This window comes from Heloderma suspectum, chromosome 5 (assembly GCF_057233095.1).
Source record: "Heloderma suspectum isolate Gila_16-S chromosome 5, 16-S_ref, whole genome shotgun sequence".
Lineage (NCBI taxonomy): Eukaryota > Metazoa > Chordata > Lepidosauria > Squamata > Helodermatidae > Heloderma > Heloderma suspectum.
Genome location: NC_139462.1, coordinates 206,244,053 through 206,267,713, shown reverse-complemented (window position 1 = coordinate 206,267,713; position 23,661 = coordinate 206,244,053). Strand labels below are relative to the sequence as shown.

Below are 23,661 nucleotides of genomic sequence, written 5' to 3'. Positions count from 1 at the left end.
ACAGGAAGCCTCCCCCCCTTCGCCTGAACTTCGGGGGGAAAAGCGAAGCGCCTCCCCCCCACCGCAAAGCCAAGCTGCGAAAAGGTAAGTGACTTTCGTACATCCCTACTCAGGGGACCCGGGTTCTAATTCCCACTCGGCCATGAAGCTCACTGGATAAACTTTGGGCCAGTCACTGACTCTCAGCCTAATCTACCACACAGGGTTGTTGTAAGAATATAATATGGAGGAGGAGGAGGGTCATGTATGCTGCCTTGGGCTCCTTGGAGGAAAGGTGGGACATACATGCAATAAACAAACAAACAAACAAACAAATGTTTCAGGAAGCTGATCTTGGGATGCTTCCCTCAGTATATTATTGTTGTTGCTATTTAATTAGTCTGTATAGTGTCAACAGTAAGTATGATGTGTTGCAGAATATAAGAGGACAGTAAAGATGGTATTTTTCAAACTTGGTGGCAGGAAGATGACTATTTCTCTACTGGTCTTGTGTTAATACCAAAATTGCTGAAAATAGTGTTTTTAAATGATTACCCAAAGAACCTAAAACCTATACCCAGTGCAACTGATAAAAGCCCGGAACTGAAATTCAAGTATCAGAGGTTCAGAGGATTCTATGTGCATCTTAAATATTAATGACAAGATTTCAGGTTTTACCCACTCTCAGCAAAACAAACAAATCCAAACTCCTCCTAAAAAGGATATAACAAGCATTTCCCTTCTAGATTATCAAGAGATTTTATACTGAGAACAAAATTCTGGTATTGGAAGTAGGTGTCTTGTGGGTTCTAGGCATGTGCTTCTTGACAAGCATGTACCGTCCATACTGTGACACTAGTTACACTGCTATATTAATATCAAGGAGCTAAGTGCTTTCATTTGATGACAACTTGGACCACACTCCTATGCAAGCTTACCTGAGGGTTGAGACCCATTGAACTTAGTGATCTAGTTTGCACATAACACTAACCCAAAGTTTATTTAACCCATGGCTTGTTGAATTTGGGGCTATTGTGACGTGTGAACCCAGCCATGCTAGCAAACCATGGTTTGTTAACCATAAACAACCCAGAAAAAGAATCCATGGTTTGTTGATAGGTTGCAAACTCTGGGTTGTTTAAACCATAGGTTGTTATGTGCAAACCCAGAACTGTGGGTTGTTTCACCAGGCTACAGAAGAGCAAGATCAGTAAAAAACCAAACCCAACCCAGCCACCCTACATGCCAGTACTACAGCGCCGCATTTAGGATACAGAGACGGAGCAGGGAAACAAACAGCCCAGGGACTGAGAAAACAAATCATGGTTTGTTTTCTCAATCCCTGGGTTGTTTGTTTCCCATGTTTGTTTGATTGTCTGCCAGACAAACCCTGCATGGGGCAACAAACCATGGGTTAGCATTATGTACAAACCAGGCCACTGTGACCAATGTCTGTTGAGTAAACATTCATAGGACTGGGCTGCTAGAAGAAAACATTCTGCACACATACTTGCTCCACTTCTCCAAGCGTGACAGGTTGAGTCTGATAACGGGCTTTCGATCTCCTTTGTCTAATGTCTCCTCTGCTCCTTGTAGAGACTGTCTTCGTTACCGGTTGGGATAGTTTGTTAAATAAGGCCATCTTTTCTGCCAAGCTCAGGGTGGAGGAGTCTGGTTCCCCAGACTGATCTTGTTCGACAGCATCTTTGGCTTCTTTTATTTCTTCTCTAGCTGAAGTCTTTTGGTGTGCAGATGCCTGCAACCTTAAAAGTGGAACTGGGAATTAATACTTAGTGTTGCCAAGCAGCTAGTACTTTCATCATAGGTTTAGAGAGACAGTGAAAAAAATAAGGAAAGCTTCAGACAGAGCATAACAAAAGCTAACAAAAAAGAGGTGTTGGCAGTTTGGCTTTTGTGCAGTGGATCAATGTTATCTATTTTGCCAGAAGAGCTACCAGCATAAAACAGCAGTCAGACCTTCTTTATAAATGCTCCCCCAATGGCAGTGTTTGCAGATGAACATATGTTGCCCTGGAAGAGTCACATAGGCACCCAAGTTGCCAAGTCTTAGGCATGACATAACTCCACCATGAAGGGGAATGCAGTGGCATATAAGCACAGGACTAAGGGCATATTCTACACTGTGGGGGCCAATCTGTTCTGAACTCTTCATTGTGATCTAGCCCCTAAACCAGGGGTGGGCAACTTGAGTTCATCTAGATGTTATGGCCTACAACTCCTACCATCCCTCACCATTGGCTGTACTGGCTAGGGCTGATGGGAGTTGTAGGCCAAAACATCTGGAGGGCTACAAGTTGTCCACCCCTATGCTAAATGCACGTCTGCACAACATTTTATTTGGGGTTTTTGTTCTGATCCCCCAGGGTCACATGAAGGCCAGTGCACAGTTCGCACAGATTTCACATGAGCTTGCACAGTGAACCAAAGGAGTCATGGAGCCCACATGGAAGAGGAATGTCCAAAGTCCTGCACACACTCTTTCAGTATAGGTTCCTAGGCTTGGGGACATTCTCTGTCCTATCAGATTTTTCCCACACTGCCCATAGGATCTTCCCTAATTTAGGGAGAGGAAAGAACACAGATAGCAGCAGCACAGTTGCCTCTTGCATTGCTATTGCCTAGCTTGTACCATCCACAAAAGGGAAAAAAGGAAATATTCATCTTAGTATAGCAACACCAGTTCATACAGGAGGGTGCAGGAGTGGTGGAGGCAGTGATTCCATAAGAGCTGCACAAAGCTCTGCATGCATCAGTTTCCTTGCTGCATCTTAGACCCAGCAGGCAAAGCAGGCAATAATGACAACAACACGATAACACTGTGGTTTCTCTCTTCTCCCTCTCTCTCCATCTTCTACAGCAGACATCCCAAACCTCGTGCCTTCTAGATGTTTTGGATTTCATCTCCCAGCAGTCCCAGCCAGCATGGCCAATGGTCAGGAATGCTGGGAATTATAGTCCAAAGCATCTGGAAAGCACCAAGTTGGGGAAAGCTGCTCTACATTCACTGTGCTGGTTTTGGGCTTCCTGTATGTCTACAGCAGGGCTCCCCACACTTTGGCTCTGTGGTAAAACATCGGAGGTTCAATCCCTGGCACCACTAAGTAGAACTGGGAAAGGCCTCTATATGAAAACCTAGAGAGCCACTGCCAGTCAGTACAGACTTACTGAGCTAGATTGACAAATGGTCTGAATCAGGTGAAAGCTGCCTTTCTATGTTCCCATCCTTTAGCCTAAGGGGCTAAAAACAAAAGTTGGGAGTCCTCAACAAGATATTCAGTTTGTCTGATCCCAGTGCACAACACAAAGGATGCTATAAAGAGCTTTAGAGGGGTGATAGGGAGGATTAGAACTACATGTCACAAAATTTCACTCTGATCTTCAAACTTTGCACCCTCTTGCTTGGCTTCACCAATTCTGTCACCTCTTTGCCCTTGAGCTACAAGGGCACAGCCCCTTATTGGTTCCCAAGAGGGGAAAGAGCCCAGAAAATATACAGAGGGTTTAGGAAGCAGACTAAAGGAACAGAAAGAAGGAAGACCCTTTGATCACAATCCACCTTTCAGAAAGATATGTGGATATCCCAATAAAAGTGATGGTAGCCTGAAGGTCTGAGGGTAGTGGTATTTAACTGCTCATATTTTACAGATCCAGAAGGATAAGCCATGCTGGTCTGCTATAGAACCCCCCCGCCTTAAAATCCACCCAGCAACATCTAAGTGTCCTTTGGTAACTTAAAACAAAGTTGGATATAGTCAACAAAAGCAGATGCCACAATAAAGTTGCTAGCCTTAAGAAGTCATAAGTCTCCGTTAGTTTTTTGCCAGTCTTATTTCCAGATACTGTCTTTTGAATCTCTTGAGTTCCAGTTATACATATCAGATACACTAAATGCAACTGAAGCAAGCAGAGGAATATTTGATTACACCTATAGGTGGTGCAATTTCTTATCCTTCCATTAATTCTGCAAGCCGTTAGAAGTTGGAAAGAAACAGAGGAAGGCACAGGTTGTGATTTCATAACACTCCAAGCTTTCTCATTTTCATTTGTGACACTACAAATGGCTTTACTCAGGTTTTTATCATACATTTCCCCCCTCTTTGGTATTTGAGAATTGCACCCTCTAAAAGAAGCCATTGTGCTTAAATGGATAGCTCCTGAATCAAATGCCCAACAAGCAAAGGTGACAGAAAAGGAAAACATTCCCAAAAGTTCCATCAAATTGCTTGGTACACTTAAGACACTTGCATTTATAGATGCATTTGCTAGCAATGACCCTTGTGCTCCCTGTAACATGCAAGTTGCGTCCCCCAGTACCTGGTAGGATGTACAGTGCTCTTAACTACAGTGGGATTAGGTATTCTTGCCACTACAGTGTGGGTATTCACAGTACATGAGGCAGGGGTAGGTTCACTTTAAAAAAATAGTCAGGGGAAGGAAAAATTCACAAAGAGAGAGAAGAGAACAGCATTAAGAAAAGCATACAGCGTTAACTACATAAAGAAGACAAACAGTAATTTCCCCCAGTTAAAGATATTTGACGAATTTTATAAAATTGCATTGCCAAGCCCATAATATCTTTAAACAAAGGTGTTCAAAGCTGTTGGTTTCCCATCAAGTTTAAGTCAATTTTCATACTCATGTTACTTTTAAAATCTTGGCTGTAGAAGCAGAAAGCAATACTGGTTGTTTTCAGGAACATTACAAGATGTACAAAAATACAGGATATGAATTCCCTGTTGTGAGGATATACAAGTCTGCAAGGCTTCTACAATTTTAGCAGATGCCATTAAGTAAATTGCACAGGGCTCCTCAAGGCAAGAAATCTGTTTTAGGATGCAACCCTATGCATGTTTAGACAGAAAAAGCCCTACAACTCCCAGCATGCCTTTTTCTGTCTAAATATGCATAGGATTGTACCCTTAAATGGCTTATAAGCCAAACAGCAACTAACTGCTCCCTTACCATCCTCCAACTATTGCTTCCTAAGTATTTTTTTCCAGATTACAGTTCATGCAGTTACCCCTTCCTATAAAAGTAACTATATAGCTGTTACCTCCACCTCACCATATATTTGTCAAGGAACGTATCCCTTAGCATGCCTTTTTTTTTTTTTTTAAACTCCCAAGCCATGAGGACTTCATGAATGGAAATATAAACCTCCATTTAAAAAGCCAAGAGAACAGCAGACAGAGCTAGCACACTTCCAGGACTTACGTAGCTGCAATGACCACTTCTTCGGTTGTAACAGGTTGTGTGCGAGATCTATCCTGCATTCGCCTCAACCTTCTCTCCACTGCAGAATTTCTTGAACGTGGTTTTGGAATATTCTTCTCGTCAAATGACTTTTCCATTTCCTAGAAGCAAAGGCACACAAATTAACAGCCTAAAGGAAAGGAGGATTACTGGAAAGCAGGATTACCTATAGCTGAGCATCCCTTACTGCTGACTATCTTGGGTGGGTATTCAATTCAGAGGTGAAAAGAGGCACTGTGTCAGCTTGAACACTTAGAAATAAAACCATGAGACAGCTAGACATCCTTTGCCTTTGCAGAACCATGTATGAGTTCCCATGCTTTATCATATTTTATTTAGTCGCATCAGCTTCAGGCAGTGTGCAAAAAGGCACCATTAGATTTACTAAAGAAGGCCATGATCCAGAAACAGACTGAACATTTTCTTTTCAAAGCCTCTAAGTCAGGGTAGGCAACATCCAGGGGCTAATTCTCCCCTGGAACTCTGCAACCCTGCCCACCGCAGCCCGAGAAACTTCCAGGAGTTTGATTTTCCTTTTGTTCCCTGCGTACCATGTTCTATAGCACACTCCTGGGGTTTTTTGCTGCCACTGCAATGATGACAAATCGGCGGCAGCAGTGGGGGAAGGGGTGGTTGTAAAAAAAAAAAAAAGGCCAGGGGGCCCCCGCTGGTTGCCCATCCTTGCCCTAAATAGCCACAATTTTTTTAAAAAAATTGTGAAGCAGGAAACTAATGAGACATACAGGGAAGTTTCTGGCACGTGTATGACGGTATTTTGCACGAGCACACACACATACTCCCTATAGATTTGTGGACCTGCACCTTAAGCTGAAACAGTGAGATAACCCCCATCTCTATCGAGACAAGTAGGACACTTACCCTAAACAGCAACCTCTTTGCAGCAACGCTCAACTTGGCTCGCTCATCCAATTTCTCCTCATCTAAAGGAAACAAAGAACAGAACATTGTAGGATCCCCAGATACTTCTGAGAGATTCTCAAAGCTAATTTTTTGTCACATGAGTGAACCAGGGAATGATTGGCAAGGATGTACATCAGCAAATGGAGGTCTGTACAGCTATGGGCAGGGCGGAAACATGACTTTTTAATGGAAATCTTAGCTGCAGTATGTTATATAAAACCATTTTCAAAGAGCCAAGGAATTCCCCCCTTTCCTGGCAGGATCTACTTCCTGGTAGTTATAAGGTAAACACCAATTTGAAAATGGGAGTTCCAATCCCAATTATTAAAACAAAGAAGTTATTTTCTGGGTTTTGCCTGCAATTTATACTGAAGGTAGATAAACAACACACTTGCTTCCAGAAGGTCTGGAGACCACTGGCTTACTATAGCTTCATGATCTAGTAAACATGTTTTCTCTATGTTGATATAACTGAAATAATTGCACATTCTTCCCCTTTTTATCTGTGGAGCCATTTCCCCCTTTCCCCTGTTTCCTTGCCTGTATCGACGTCTAGATTGTAAGCCCCTCAGGTCAGGGACCTATCCTCTCAATTTTTGTAAAATGTCCTTCTGTCCACTGTAAAGCTGTGTGTATATGAATGGGATTGCCCTTGAAGATATCCTGGAGACTGCAGCTAGAGCGGAATACAGCAACCACAGTGTTCACAGGTGTGTCTGTAAGGGGCAATATTACACTAATACTTTAAGATCTGCAGTGGCTATCTATCAGTCAATTCAAGGTGATAGCACTAATGCACAAAGCCCTAAATGGCTTGGGACCCGGATACATGAAGGTATACCTATCCATATATAATCCTGCCTGGTCTTTTATGTCAGCTGGGGAGGCTCTTCTGAGGATGCCATCATGGGTTTAAAAAACTATACAACTCATTGGAGGGTCTTCTTGGCAGTAGCACCCCAGTTTTGAAATTATCTCCCCTCTGAGCTCTGGTGGGTACATACATTATATACCTTTCAGTGCCAATGTAAGGCTTTTCTTTTTCATCCACCTTTGGGTAATGGTTAATTGACAGTAATAACTGTACTTGTCTATTTTTTAATTGTATATGCTGCTTTTTTTATTGTTGTTCTGGGCAGGGATCTCTGGGATCCCTGCCCAGAGATCAGATGTGATGAGGGGCGGGGTATAGATTTTATAAATAATTAAAAAAAGAAAAACATTAACGAGTCTCAACACTTAAACTCAAGTAATTCCCAGCTGTTTTTTTTGTTCCATGAAGCTTCACCTAGTTTATTATTGGATGTTACCACCTGGCAGAGATTTTAAAAGACCAGCAATCGGTATATGTTCATTTTGAATGCCTTATGGTATTAATTCCAGAAGGTCCTAAACTGACAGACTGGTCAGTTCTTATATTACAGGAACGAAGGGTAGATAGCCAACATAGCTGTGTAAAGTAAACACACCGTTAGCCCATCTCACACAATTCCCCAGCTATAAAAAAATAAATCAAAACAGCAGCTGGTGGGGTTGGGTGGAGAAAAAGGTGACCAAGCTGCATCTACGACATCAGCATTGTTTCTTAAGAGCATGTGTTTAGGGCTAAGTAGGAGAGTTATGCCTCCACTGCCTTGAGGGGGCTCTCTGCCTGGAAATGATCTATCTATGAAATAAAATGAAATGGAATGAACTAATAACTAATGCCCAGTACCTGCTTGGCTAAGCCTTTGCAAGTGAATATAAACCTTTTATATGGCACCTACTAAAAGGATATTGATAAATGGCTATGTCTCCAATAATTAAGTTACAACGATGGATGAGGCAAAGCTGACCCTTTTCTCCCTTTTTATTTAACACCAGTACAGAAATGATGGCACAACAGGTCAGTGATTACGAAAATACTGAAGGAATTAAAATTAATTAATATGAGGCAAAGATCATGTTATATGCAGATGACATTGTTTTCACTCCCCAGGATCCAGTATCATCAGTTACAGTTCTTATGGATAGAGTTGCAGTCTTTAGCAGAGTGTTTGGATATAAGATACATTTAGGGAAATCTGAAATATTGGGTAAAAACATAAAAAATCAACAGAAGACTGATACTGACACCAAAGGTGTACACCAAAACATCTGAGAGCTACAACTCCCATCATTCCTCACCATTGACTATGCTGGCTAGGACTGGTGGGAACTGAAGGCCAAAACATCTGGAGAGCCAAAGCTTGCCCACCCTTGCGCCAACAGGATTAAGATGAAGGCAAAGGGTGGTCCAGTATTTAGGCATTAATTTGTCTAATAATATCGCAGAACTCGTCACAGATAATGAAAAGATTAAGCAAGATATGATCAAATGGGGTGAATTGCCATTATTGTGGCTAAGGTGCGTAGTGGTTACAAAAATTAAAGTACTCCCCAACATTTTTGTTTTGTTTTTAATACTCCCAGTTAAGATACCACAGCAAATTTTGAATATAGTTCAATCAGATATCAATACATATATCTGGAATTACAGGATGCCTAGAATAACAGCACAGGTCATACAGCACCAGATCTCACAGGGTGGTTTATCAGATTCAAATATTAGTCTGTATCACCATGCATCAATATTAGTGGCATTGGCAAAATGGTTTCAGGAATACAAAGGCTTTGCACCCTGGGAAAATTTAGGATTGAAGTGCCACTCTCTAAGTGGATGTGGAATACCAAACGAGAGTGCAAAGGAAGTCACATGAAATTAGAAAATCAGTAATGAAAATCTGGGACAGATAAGCCATTTTTTGAACTGCTATTTCCTGTTGTGCTAGCACTGTGTTCCATTTGCACAGGGGCAGTGTTGTATACTGCCCCGTGCCCCCTATGCTCATATTTCTGATACAGAATGTCAGCGTATGCATATTAAACCAGTAAGAGCTGTATTAGATGTACCCTGAAGAGATAATTTTTACAAGATGCTGTATGAGGTATTATACTCCAGTTAAAATTGCGAAAAATGTTTCCTGATGTATCTAATACTTGCTGTAGATGTGGTAGGTGAAGAGGCACTTTTATTTTATTCGCATTGCACCTCATATTGCAAACGCTGCAATGTAACTCTGTTAAACAATATTGGCAGGATATTTTTCAAGCTATAAAATATGTGGTAGGATACAAAATCAACTATACCCATTGACAGCACTTTGGGGGTATTTGGTGAATCAAGTTAGGAGAGCAAGTAATGGTAGTTGTATATGTTATTATTAGTACTCCAATTATTAGTGAAGGAATGGAAAACAGCCCCAACTATTGGAATGTGGAGGAAGAATGCTATGAACAAAATTACAAGCTAAAACCATTTATGGGAAGGGAGAAATGACTCAACAGAGATTTTTTTTCAGAGAAATCGGTCAACATTTATCCAATACTGCGGTCCATATATGTTTGCAGCCATAGATATCCTAACAATGAATTAGAGAAATATGATATGAATATGTATGAATGTAAAGGAATATGACAAAGCCTATTTATTTTTTTTCTTAGTGCAATATTTAGATTTGATTTTATGTTGTCTATTCATGAAACATAGAACTGATTATAAGCTATAATCTGCATGTGTATAGAATGCTCTCCCCAGTGAGTTCTGCCTGGTGCCAACATTGTCATCTTCCTGTTGCCAAGTTAAGACTTTTTTCTACTCCCAGGCATTTGGCAGCATATGATAAGATTTTTAATGAGTCCTGGGATTTTTTATTGCTGACTGTGCCAAATCGTATTATATTATATTATATTGTATTTTTAGGGCTTTAATTTTTGTAAACCACCCAGAGTGTTGGCTCTTGGGTGGTATACAAATACAATAAATGAAAAAATGAAATGTATGAAAAATGAATTTTTAAAAAAAAATTAGGAAAAAGGAAAGGTTCCTCCTGTGCAAGCACCGGGTCATTACTGACCCCTAGAGGGACGCCGCTTGCACTGGCGTTTTCATGGCAGACTATAGCAGGGTGGTTTGCCATTGCCTTCCCCAGTCGTGACTACCTTTCCCCCAGCAACCTGGGTACTCATTTTACCAACCTCGGAAGGATGGAAGGCTGAGTGTTGGCTCTTGGGTGGTATACAAATACAATATGTGAAAAAATGAAATGTATGAAAAATGAATTTTTAAAAAAATTTAAGGCACCTGTATATAAATCCTCATTCAGGACCACTTTGACAAGCAAGTGGAAGGTGGCAGAACAAAGCCCCATGACAAAAAGGCCTGCTGCTGCCTACATCCACTGGCACAGATGTTGCTCATCCACGCTGCCTGTTTCAACTCTGGGGTTGATACCTGGAGGCCAGATAGATCATCCAGAGGACCAGATCTGGCCAAGGTGTCACCAGTTGCTACCAAAGGCTTGAAGACATGAAATCTGAAATAACGCCCAGAAAGTATGGATAGAAAAATTCTCTTACCATCAGGAGCTGGCATGTCTGGGCTGAATGCAGACCTATGGAGATTTTACAAAGGAAAGCATAAATCAATTAGAAAGAAGAACTAAGTCACAAATCCCTACACCTAATCATGGTCAAGAGGGATAGCAAATAGGTCACAACTGAGGAAGTTTTTCAAGTTACAATAACGTTTCACTTACAGTTACCATTAAAGCAGGAAGGAAAGCAATGCCAGCCAAGTGTAAGTTGCATAAAGGAGAATGATCTCAGATAACTCACAGAAGGTCAAAACCTAAAATATTCTGCCATTTGTTATATACAGCACTAATGTTCGGCTTAGGGCTTAGGTCTACCCTTACCTTAAAACATATAAATAAAAAACTCTATTTTCTGCATATAGATACATTTAAGTCGATTACAGTGGTAAACTACTACTTTCACTTTCGAGTAAACACTGAACTTCTTAAAAAATTAGAAGCAGCCATCTCAAACTGCATTATTACCTTCACTCAGGGGGGTTGAAACTCTTCCAGCCCGAGGGCCAAATTCCATTTCAAAGAAGCTGTCGGGGGCCACATTCCATTGGTGGGCAGGGCAAAGGCAAAAGGGGTGGGGCCAATCATATCAGCATATTTTAGTATACAGCTCTTGTTTCCAGTAACTAAGGAGAGGGATTTCGACCATTTAGCATCTGGTAAAAACTGCACAAAAGCTGGGAAACCAGCAAAGGATCAGTGGTCGGGGGAACGTGGTAGGGCCAGGGGAAAGGAGTGTGGCCATTTGGGGAACCCTAAAGGGCCTGATTGGGATCAGCCCCCAGGCCTGAGTTTCTCCACCCCTGCCTTAACTGAATAATATTTAAGTTGCACTGAAAAAATTGAGACCTTGGAAAACCTAGACTAGATGGCTTTCATTACTGCAAAGTATCAGTCTGGATAATGCTGCTCCAGTGTGCTCAGCTACACAAATGCCTACCTATCTGTTTCTTTTCGCTCTGCTGAAGTTATAGGTTGAGTCCTAAATCTCTCAGAAGTCTTTCTATTTTCCCCAGGAGAAAAATAGCGTCGCGGCCTGCGTGACCCTCTGTCGTGTTCAGCACTGCCAGACAAATCAGTACCTGATGTTGGCATCTCAAAATGAGGTTCACTTTTTACCATGACAGAAAGTCCGAGAGGAAACAAAGAATTAGGATGGGGGAGGGAAGGGAAAGAGAGAGAGAGAAAGAGATGAAGGACAAATATAAGCATCCCATCAAATAATTCCATTATAGATCACTCTGCATGCTCCTAGAAAACCATGCACAGAAAAGAAACAAAGTCATTCCATTCCAGCCACCCAACATCAGAACTTGCACTAAGCAAGCAGAAGCACAAATGAACAAGAGGATTCAGGCCGACTCCGTCTCCAAAACACAGTAGGTGGGAGTTGGACTGTGTATTTGCAGTGCTGCAGAACGCAACTGATGTTGAGTTTTGAGTGCCATTTATGCCAAGGACGTGCAAGTGTCACACCAAATAAACAAAATTCAGAAAACATCACCTACAGTTCAGGTTTCTTGCTGGAATTGGCAGTTTCCAAAAAGGCATTACGGAGCTGGGCTACAGAGACTTTTGTGTCAACCATGGTTATCTCACCATTGGGGATCTTTGTTTCGGGGGTCTTTGCTTCAGTGCTCTGAAACTCCATTATGTTCTTTGCAACATGCTCCTTACTTTTGAAAATTTCTAGTTTAGGAGAACCAGTATAATCAGACAGCGATCGAGTAAAGAGCTTATGCTTCACTGGTATCTCTTCCTGAGCCTGAACCTTCCCTTTAGCACTTTGTAGATACATGATTCTTTCACTCCTTTCATTGTTCCCATGAGTCTTCACCTGAGACCCAGGCATCCACTGCTTAAAATGGCCTAGCTCTCTCTCAGCTTCCAAAGACTTTGGCTTGCCAACCATAAGTTTATCAGAATCATCTCCTCTGAAGTGACTCTCTCTGCTCTTCTCTTGCCTACAGCTCTCTGAAGGTAAAACTGGTTGTCTTTCCTGCTCAGCCTCCACACAGGAGTGATCGAGCTTCAATGACCGACGATTCTGAAGCAAGTCACATTTTTCAACGTCCATCATAGCATCTGGTTGGGACCTAATTATAAACTTGGTATTTGCTGGCCCAGGGAGGCTGCTAACAGGGTTGCTTTCTGGTTCTTCAGCTGCCACCAGCGTAGCCGTATGAGCAATTCCAGCAGGTTGGACGTACCCATGTGTTGGTTGGGATACCAACCCAAGTGGCTGAGTGGCAACCCTATGGAAAACAGATGTTTCTGGCTGAAGAGGCACGAAATTAACAGGCACTGGGCGAATCTTTCTTTGAGACACAGTGTCTGTTAGAAGTTCAGGGCTTCCACGAGCACTTTCCTCTTTCACCAGTTTCTCTCTAACTTTTACTCTTTAAGAAAGAAAAATTGATTAAAAATGTGGCACAACTGTAGCTAAGTTGGAAAGAGAAAGAAAAAACATGCACCAACTTTGGGAAGATCCAGCAACATTAAGTATTAAGCATTGTTAAACTACGTAACTAGTGGGGGATATTAGAGAAACTTCTCAACTGGTGCCTTTCGCCAAATCCCAGCCCACTGACATCAGTGAGGATCAGGACACTGATATCAGCTCAGCCACTTTTCTATCCACTTCTATTTTCATGCATTGCACAGGAGTGTTCTGAACAATTTATAGTCCACTGTGTCCAATTTGCTGAAGAGGAAATGGAACTAAATATGACCAAATGGAGAACTAAGAACTTTAGTTTTTTCATCTAGGCACTTACGCCACTGAAATTCATAAATAGCTGCTTCATTCTGAAATGTTTTGAACACTGGCACTTATTCAAGTTTCCAGTAGAAAAAATGGGATGGTTTCCCTAGCCTTTTTTCACACCCACACCAACACGCACGCGCACACCCACACATAACTATTATGAGAAGAAATGTGGGAAAAGGGAAAGACTCAATTTGTATTATAAACAGTGAGAGAATTTTCTAAGCAGAGTTAAAAAGGAGAGATAACCAAATCTTAGCATGTAAACAGAGCCAATTTCTGGAGATATGTCTCTCGTTTGTGAATGAGACATGTTGATCTAACCGGCTTATTTTCTCAGCAAAATACAGGAGAAGTGTGATTCACGTAGGCAAAGTTCATCAAGAACTTGTTAGTCACTGAATTATAATTAGTGAGAATAGAGCTCTCATATAAATGGCAATTTTCAGGGGACCCAGTAATTGAAGCCTGGCTAAAAAGGCCTGCTTCAGACTCAATGGGAAACCATGGTCCCCCATTATGTGAATGAATCTGCTCAAACTCTTAAGCTTCTGCACCCCCCTTTTCCTCTTCTTTTGTGCACCGGGAAGAGAAGACTGAAATCTTCTGCTTTTAAACAAAACTAACCAGTTCCCTGTGATATCCAGACTCACACTCGGTTTACACTATTGTCTGAAAACAAGCCAGGATCTGAAATCATGGTTTGATCCTGGCTTGTTCACACTAACTATAGTTTAAATTAAACAATCCACAATTCCTCAAGTTCAAATGTCATGGGGAACTGAAGTTTGTTTAAAAGTGAAAGTGCATGCTTTCTCCTCCTCTGGTGTGTGAAACAGAAGTTTGAGTGAGAGAGTGCAAGGCAGAAGTTTGACAGGCTCATTCACACAGCAGAAACCTATTGTTTCTGAATACACTTGAACCACGCCATTATTCTGTAAAAATATTCACTTGATAAGATTCTGGGAGGGAACAGAAAAAAGGAAGAAGTTAGGGTTTTTGTTGATACTTTTGATACAATCACTTTTTGTTATATTGGGATTTCAAGCAGAATGTTTCATTAGAATTGTTATTATTCTGGAGTTATAATGTATTAAACTTATAACTTTAATTTTGGGAAATGTGTATACTATTATTCAGTTTTGCAGGTGTAAGTGCCACTGAGTTCAATTGGAGGAACTCCTATGTGTGCATAGGTTTCCAAACTTAGAATGCCATCTCAGTTTGTTAACAGAGCGTTTTAGCTATTTACGCACCCATGTCTACTTAACAGAATTAAGTAGCTGTGCATGTCAACAAATACAAAAGCTGACACTGAAGATCCTTGAGATGGGAAGGAACCTAGGAGTCTGTACAGATGTAACGCTCCTAGGTGCAAATTCTTCCACTGGTCTTAACAACAGACAATGACTTTAACCATGGTTGACATTAATTGTGGTCTCAACCATGGTTTAAAGCTTGTTAGCAAGCTCTGATTAGCCTTACCTACAGTTAAGGCCAGCAGTGCTCTGGGAATCTATGTGTCAGAAAAGGGAGTATGAATGGGACATGGAATCCATGCCCAACTCCCTGTCTTTTAAGCATTGCTGCACCCATCCTACATGATATTTGCAAGGTTTGAAGTGCTATCTTCTACACCTTACTTTCTTTAGGAACTATTAATAGCTTAGGAGTGTCCACACATTACACTATTATCAAATAAATGCTCATTGTGCATATGTTGTACAGAAGTAAACAAATGAAATTTTATTATAGCTTGTTTCAGCAGCCTGGTTTATGAATAGTTCACCTGTTTGTTTATTGGAGACCTACTCTTTGGCAGGATAACATCCCCCTATGAGAATTGGATGTGTAAACCTACAAGGTGTTCACAGCTCCAAAGACAGGCGAATGTATTCACTATACACTCCTATCCATTTTTACATTAAGGGAAACTCCACAATATAGGAAAAGAAGCTCCTGTATTTGGTGCTTGCAACATTTCACAATTTCTGTTGCAATGCAGCTTACAAGGCGGGAGAAACATGTTAATGACAGGCTAAAGACAAGGCCTTAATTTAGTCAGTGCCACTACGTTTACAGCCGCGGAACAAACATTAGGGGCATTTCTATTGCTTCCTACCAAAACATCAATTTGTCGTAAGTGACAAAAAAGAGCAGGAATTGGGGGGTGGGGAGGGGTGTTCATCAGAGGAGTCCATTAAACAGAAACTGTATTTCCTAATCCAATGCTATTAATAGGTATCAATAACATTTGTTAAAATGATAGTGGGGGAATGGAAAAGGAGAGGGAAAGTTAACAGTCTAATTATTATAATTAAGCCACACAGCTACATGGTAGTATACCTGGAGGGCCAGTTGATAAGTGAAGCTGTGTCCCCATCCGAATCTTTTTGAAGAAACCAATCGAGTTTTGTTTTCCCTGCACTACTATAGAAAATAGAGCTTCAGAATTGTTTTCCTGACGTCAATACATGCACACTCAGTTCCCCTGCTCAACCCCCACACACTTAGGGCGCAATCCTATGCACATTTAGACAGAAAAAAGTCCTACAATTCCCAGCATGCCTCAGCCAGCCATGCTGGTTGGGGCATGCTGGAAGTTGTAGGACCCTTTTTCTGTCTAAACATGCATAGGATTGTGCCCTTACTTTTAAAACAGTTTTCTTATTATTCATAATAAGACTTTGGCTTACAAAATGTAAAAGGCAGACCTGCAGTTTTAGTATAGCTGCATGTGAATTTAACTAGGAACATATCTACAATATACACAGAAAACCTAAACCTTTATTAAGACAAAGATGTCCACAAGATGGACTACTTCACCTAGATATGTGTGTGTTTTCTGGTAAAACTACACATTGAAATTAATTTTCTCTCTTGCTTGATACTTAATCTGAGCAAGATACTCCCAAGAAACTAGGTAGTCCTAACACATTCAAATTGACAAATGAAACCTTGACTTACTTAAACGAATTCAGAAGTTTTTGTTGGTATGTTTTTAAAGTGAGGTTTATTCTGAATTTTCATTTTAAACAGGATGAGAAGTTAAACTGAGAAAAAATGGGAATGTTGTAAGGGATAAAAAAAGAAGTCAGATATACCTAAAATATAAGCACTTCCTTAAACCTTCTTTTAACTTATCATATAAATTAAATGGAATCTTTTACTGTGGAGACGGATGGGGGTTTTATTTGTATTTTGTTCAAAATAAAGGAACCTTTTCATAGTCTCTGAAGAACCTGGACCTAGAGGAAGAATGTTCTCCTCTTCTGCCAGTATTTGTTTATGTATTCAATTTCTATATTGGTCAACTGAAAAATCCCCTCAGAGCAGTTTATAGTCATAAAAACCCAAAACAGTAAAATCACAAACAATACTGATGAAAACAAAAAAAAAATTAAAGAGCCAGCAGTAAAACTGATAATAATGAAATGTGCCTTTAGGTCTCACAACCATGAGAATCAGCAAGTATGCACACTTAGACTTTCCTCATTTGAAAAAGAAAGTAGTAGGACGTGTACAACAAAAATACTTTACTTGGCAATGATCCAAAAATGCAAACACTGGATCCCCAGGGACTAATCATCTCCTTTAAAATTAGCTATTTCAGACCAGGTTCTCTTAACAAATACTTGTTTTCTGACTTACACTGGAAAAGGCAAGTTGTATTGTTTTTTGTTTGTTTTTAAAGTAAAGCAATGACAACTGCATTTGCTCCCTTTCCAATAGTCAGCATTCCTATCCCAAGGAGCTGACAGATCTTGATAGGTATGAAAGCTAGAGAGTTTGATGCCAGAATGAACTAGCTTAATCTTTCTCACAGAAGAGCTTTAGAGGGAGTCACACTGACCTGAGATATAGCCAAATGGAAAGAATGAGGAAACTGACCACATGAATCCCACTGAGAGAGTCCCAGTCGAGATCTTCTTCCTGGGTGTACTTTGATCTATGCTAAGGGTGTGTGTATGTGTGTACACATACATGTTAGAGAGTAATGGATACAAAAGGATCAGGTGCAATTCAAAAAAAATGATATCATTCCATAAGGTATCTTTGAGCAGGGAGTGATTTTGAACACACACATTCCCTGGGTCCAGAAGGTAAGAACTAAAATGCATTTAAGTAAGTAATTAATATTAAACATATGTTTATTATTTATAAAGTGACTCAAAGTTCTAGGTGCTGTACATACATCTTTAAAGAACATGACCAAAGAAGTTCCATCATTTACTACATTCTACTACCTGGACTGACAGGCTGAATATTTCTTCTATACGTTTTCTTTGAAGCCATTCAGTGCCATTGCGACTGTGACTCCATTTTTTTCCTGGTTGGGGTTCTTCTCCTGCTTACTGTGATTAGGGATGTCAGAGAATTTCACCACAAATCTCGGGGAGGCCGAATGCCAGCGCATTTGGCCCCCCAAAATCGGTGGTGAAACGGTCTGCCCCCCGTCCCCCCCCCGGGACAGGACTTACCTTGGGCGAATCCTCCTGGCGGCGGCGGCTCTGGTGGTGGGGCGGCGGCGGCCAGTCTTCCGACTGGCCGCCGCCGCCATTTCCAGTAAAAAAAACAAAACAAAACAAAAAACGTGATAGGCTACGTAAAGATTTACGTAGCCTATCAAGGCTAGATTTTTAAAAAATACCGCGATAGGCTACATAAATGTTTACGTAGCCTATCACGGCTGAGTAAAAAAACGAAACAAAACTGCGCTTACGCAAATGGCGGTGCCCATGGGTGACGCCATTTGCATTCCTTATTTTGGCACGTGTAGTCTACGTAAACATTTACGTAGACTACGGCGAAAATAAAGGGAACGCAAATAGCATAGCGTCTACACTATTTGCATTCCCCTTATTTTCACCGTAGTCTATGTAAATGTTTACGTAGACTTTTGTTGTTCAGTCGTTCAGTCGTGTCCGACTCTTCGTGACCCCATGGACCATAGCATGCCAGGCCTTCCTGTCCTGCGCTCTCTCCCGGAGCGTGCTCAAGTTCATATTCATTGCATCGGTGATGCTATCTAGCCATCTCATCCTCTGCCGTCCCCTTCTCCTTTTGCCTTCAGTCTTTCCCAGCATCAGGGTCTTTTCCAGAGAGTTTTCTCTTCGCATTAGGTGGCCAAAATATTTGAGCTTCAGCTTCAGTATCTGTCCTTCCAATAAGCACTTAGGGTTGATTTCCTTTAGGATGAACTGATTTGACCTCCTTGCAGTCCAGGGGACTCATAAGAGTCTTCTCCAGCACCACAGTTCGAAAGCATCAATTCTTCGGCGCTCAGCCTTCCTTATGGTCCAGCTCTCACAGACATACATTACTACTGGGAAAACCATAGCTTTGATTAGACGGACCTTTGTCGGCAAGGTGATGTCTGCTTTACATAGACTACACGTGCCAAAATAAGGAACGCAAATGGCGGTGCCCATGGGCGCTGCCATTTGCGTACGCGTGGTTTTTGTTTTTGTTTTACTCAGCCATGATAGGCTACGTAAACATTTACGTAGCCTATCACGGCTGACTGCAGGGACGCAAACGGCGGCGGCTATGGCCGCCGCCATTTGCGCACCCGGCCAGCCAGGATTCGAGGGGGGAGGGACAGAGCGCCTCCCCCCCTGGCCAGAATTTTGGGGGGGAGGGACGGAGCACCCCCCCGGCCAGAATTTCGGGGGGGAGGGACGGAGCGCCTCCCCCCCACCGCGAATCAATTTCATGAGAAGGTAAGTGACTTTCGTACATCCCTAACTGTGATCTCAGCCAATGATCATGTAGCAAACTTGATGACATCACAATTTTACACAGCCAACCAGACCTGGTTGCAAATGAAGCCCATTAGAGCGAGGGCAATGCTTCCTGAATAGGAGAGCACTTTCATCTGCTTTCACAGCAATCCCTGAAATATTGCTGAGAAGATTGGAGCGGGTGGGGACCTTCTGGTACTTCTGAAAATGTTCATGAAATTTTCCTCCTTGGGAAAAAGATTGGTTTTGACTGAATAAAAACTTCTACCCACATAGTTGGGTAGCTACATAATTACGTAAGACAGAAATGACCTCATGGGAGCAGCAGTGGAAGAGATGGTAACTGATATACATAAAGCTTTGAAAACCACAATGGTCATAGAGAGTTTTATTTTTTTGGCTTTTTATTGGTTCCGAAATTTGGACAAGTTGTATGGCAAGAAGCATAGCCAAAAACAACGACCAGTTAAGAATTACCACTGTTCTCTCATTTCCGAGTGCACAATAAAACACTGGTGACCTTAAATGCAGGTTGTGCAGGTGACTGCAGAAGAAAACGAGAGGCAAAAAGACTGCATTTGCCTCCAGCCAGTTTAAAGTTCTTATTGAACATGACAAATGGTATAATGCAAAATCCATTTACACTGAAGTGCTTGCACTTATGGTTTGTCCCACGGATGCCAATGGTGTTATTTATAAACAACTTACTAAAGAAAACCCTGAAGAACCCAGAGAACTGTGGAAACTACTTTGCTTTCCATATGTAGTCTTAAGCCTCTGTCTCTTTATAATTTCCCGAGGGGCTTTATTGGCGGGGGGGGGGGAATGGAAATGCTCATTCCATTTGAGCTTAGGACAGGTGCATAAATTGGAGGCTGGGATAAGAGAAAGTAATCTCTGCTATGTGGAAATTATTACAGCATCCTTCCGAGAAGTTGATATATTTGAATGTGTGACACAGGCAGCCACTTTGTTGGGTCTCTCCTCAACTTTAGCTTGCACTGACCTTCTTTCCATTAGTGTACTTGCCATTGCAACCATTTGGGATGGTTATTCCTGATTAGCCAATTTTGTTTAGGTGCCTATAAAGTAAATGGTAGCTCTCATCAAGCAATCTGGCTCTCTCTGTGGCTGTACTTCTCTTCAACAGCCTTTCATTTGCCAACCTCCCCAGTGGGAGTCTCCCAGTCCCTCAGAACAGAGGCTTTGGCAGTTGCATTCACCTGCTGCCAATCACCTCTCTTTACCCTGCTCTTTTTCCTTTAAAATTTGCCTCAACGTTCAAAGTGGTTTAAAACTCTCTTTTCTCTCTCTCATCACTATTACTCAGCATATTTGCTATGACACATAGCTTTGTTTTTGTTTTTTCTCAGTCTACAGAGAATGCAATTCAATCAAAAAAATGGCAACTACACATTAAAATCACCCCCCTAAACTCTGAGAGAGCTTATTTTTATTCTGACATCACATCATTGTGTATATCCCCAGCCAGCACCACCAGCCAATTATGTGGGGAAGAAAAACAGAAAATATGGCAATATTAGGACACAGGTTAAGTTGCCCTAGATGTTACCAAAGGCGGGGAGGCTGGCAAACAAGGAGGCCATGCTTGCCATTTGTGGTGATGGTTATGTACCTAATGTTTCATGTACTTCTGGCTTACGTTACGGGTGGATAGAAAAATCCAACTTCGAAGTTCTTAAATTCTTTACTCATTTGAACTGATATCTGGATTGTTTGACATTTAACACTGTGTTTTGTTCATGGTCATTTGAGAATGAATAAAATGCATGTTCCCTTCAAAATTCATAAATAATATGCTGTTATTTTTAACTCATAGCATTTTGATCGTGTCGTGCTTTCCAGAACTCCTTCCCTCAAGTGGCTCTCTTTTCATTGGAACAAAAAGTCCTCATAAGCCTCACAGTGGTTCTCAGACTTGCAGAACTCTAGTTTGGTCTGCTATTACTTACTGCCACCTTTGATCTCATAATATTAGTACACAGGTAGCGTGAGCACCTTATGCCTCCTCAGTGGATTTGCTTTCTAAGCACAATACCTAGGCCATGTGATCTTGCCATATTTCAAATTCCTTCTCAAATCTCATTTCGGAAAAGCCTTCCAATTCCCCCTGCCCCATTCTTCTTATTTTTGTAACACCAAATCTGAGCACAAGGTATGTGCCATTGTATTTTACCTCTTCATGAGGAACCCTCTTGCTACTTTCTTCCTACCCGGCCTTCCGCTTATCATCATCATAAAATATAGTAAGGTCCTCAGAGTAGGTACAATATATACTAACACCGCTCTATAAACAGTGACAGCAATACCAGACTTACCCCAATCTGGTGTCATTGAGGGAATAACTTGGTGACACTAGCTGTTTTGGTGAGGTAAGGGAAGCCCTTTGAGTTTGCTTTGGCGAACTTGGCACTTCACTTAGAGAGGAGTCATGGCCTAGAAATGAGAAGGATGTGGAATTCTCTGATGCAGGGGGTAGATCATGTCTAGTTGAACTGGGGTCTGGGGCTTTTCTTTCATTGTCCTCATCCAAATGCCGCTTTTCCCTTTCTGGAGAACTCTCTCTCTCCTGCCCAGAATATTCCTTTGACTCCGAAGCAGCAATCCTCAGCTCCTTATTCTCAGTTCTTGCCAAGTGCAGAGAACCATAATCTTTACATTCATCCTCTTTTTTCTTGCTCTTCTGTACCCTCTTCTCAGCCACATCCTGTTCTTTCCTTGTCCTGGTGTATTTGGATGAATATTCTGAGTCCACATCTGAATCTATTGAGAGTCCATATTTTTCCGCCAACTGGCGTCGTCTTTCTGCCTTGTACCTAGCTATCCTTTCTGCTTTGGACTCAAGCCCCTGGGAATCCATGCCTAATGGACTGTAAGAAGATGGCTTTGTTTTTCCTCCAGTGGATTCTGCTTGGTATCTGGATCTAGGCTGATTCTCTATTGAAGAATCTGAAGTTTCTTCTTCATTTGATCTTCCTATAACAATATAGAAGAATCAGCAGTTTCTCCTGATTTCTCTTCAACAGTTTTCTTGTTTTTTTTAAACAAAATTAAACTAAACTAAAATAAACTACGAAGTGGTGGGTATTATCCCCCCAATCATCCACTTTTTCTCCCTCAGATGCCTTTTGATAATTAGCACCAGGAACCCTCCATCTGGAAGCACCCTAAGACTTCCTTCAATAAGCTTCAGTGTTCAGTTTGGTTAGACACCAAGGAATATGGGAGAAGTCATGAAAATATAGATTAGCAGGCTAGCACCTTTAGCACCTGTAACAAAAGCCTTTGCTTCTGTTAATGACTCTTTGAGTTAAGAAGCACGCCAGTGTTTGGTTAAAAACAGTTTAGGGTTGCACGTCTTCTCTTCCTGTCCCCCCACACTCACCCACATGGTTCAGGAACATCACTGGGCTAACCCACTAGTTCTAGGATTCTTAAATATCCCCTTTATGGGTATTTCCTTTTCTCTAGAGATACTGTGCCATTTTTCTGACTCAAACTAAAGGGAGTTCATCTTTTGTGACATTACACCAAAATATAGTAGAATCACCTATATGGTGTACATTTTATTACTGTGTAAATGGAGTATCTCCACATAAAATCCTCAATATAGTGCAATTGAACTTCCCCTCTAGCCACCTACTTTTTGTACAGACGCTTTAAAGAGGAAAAAAAGAGTGTCTTGCTTCCCACAGATCCTTAAGGCTAGAAAATAGCTATTTCTAAGCAGGGGTTATATTTTTAAAAACTAGTACATCTGAACCTAAGAGGAGCCTGCTGTATCAGGCCTCATGGCCAATGACTCCATCATCCTGTTCACACAGTGGCCAACCAAATGCATCCAGGAAACCACAAAAAGGGCATGAAGGCTTTGCCCCCTGTTGCCCACCTGTCTCCAACAACTGGGATTCCCCAGCATACTTTCTCTCAACATCCAGGCCACATTTGGCTCTAGGGGCTAATAGCAGCTGATAAGACATGAATTTGTCTAAGCTCCCTTTAGAACCATCTATTTGTACTATATGGTAGTACACACTATGTGTGGGATCCAGTCTTACACCAAGTGGAGTTCAGCTCACACAATGCTCTGCTCAGGAGGTGATTTCATAGATTCTGTCTTCCCACTGCAGACCAACATACCTCGCCCCGAAAATCTACTCCAGTGGGTTGGAGGACCCTTTAGAACAGGTGTGAGGTGGCTCCCAGAGCTGCAGGGGGACGGGGGAATTGGCAAATATCACCTCCACCCCTTCGTCCAGTGGGAGCCTATGCTGGATCAGAGTCTGGAAGGGCATGCCTAGATACAACCCAAGAAACTAAAAGAAGTAGTTCTAAGACTTTTTTTTGTACCAGATGTTCTTTAAAAGGTGATAAAATTCAAGGATTGTACCCCTCATAGCCACCCACTCATAGCCACACTACCCACTCATAGCCAAGCAGAACTTCTATGAGCTCAAATTTGCTTATAGTGCTTGGCCAATGTCAGCATATATTACAAATCTAT

At 41.6% G+C, this 23,661-nt stretch overlaps 1 protein-coding gene across 2 annotated transcripts in view; it reads right to left on the bottom strand.

Annotated features, from left to right (window-relative positions):
• SVIL (supervillin) overlaps positions 1–23,661 on the bottom strand; it is a 209,655-nt gene that overhangs the window by 66,465 nt on the left and 119,529 nt on the right. The window contains exons 6-13 of one of the 2 annotated variants that reach the window (XM_084859164.1): positions 21,476–22,133; positions 15,739–15,819; positions 12,134–13,024; positions 11,566–11,736; positions 10,612–10,646; positions 6,133–6,194; positions 5,215–5,354; positions 1,490–1,742 (exon numbers count right to left, since the gene is read on the bottom strand). In XM_084859164.1, the coding sequence (XP_084715290.1) occupies positions 1,490–1,742; positions 5,215–5,354; positions 6,133–6,194; positions 10,612–10,646; positions 11,566–11,736; positions 12,134–13,024; positions 15,739–15,819; positions 21,476–22,133 (2,291 nt within the window). The remainder of the gene's footprint in view (positions 1–1,489; positions 1,743–5,214; positions 5,355–6,132; positions 6,195–10,611; positions 10,647–11,565; positions 11,737–12,133; positions 13,025–15,738; positions 15,820–21,475; positions 22,134–23,661) is intronic. The other variant, XM_084859163.1, reaches the window with a different exon arrangement.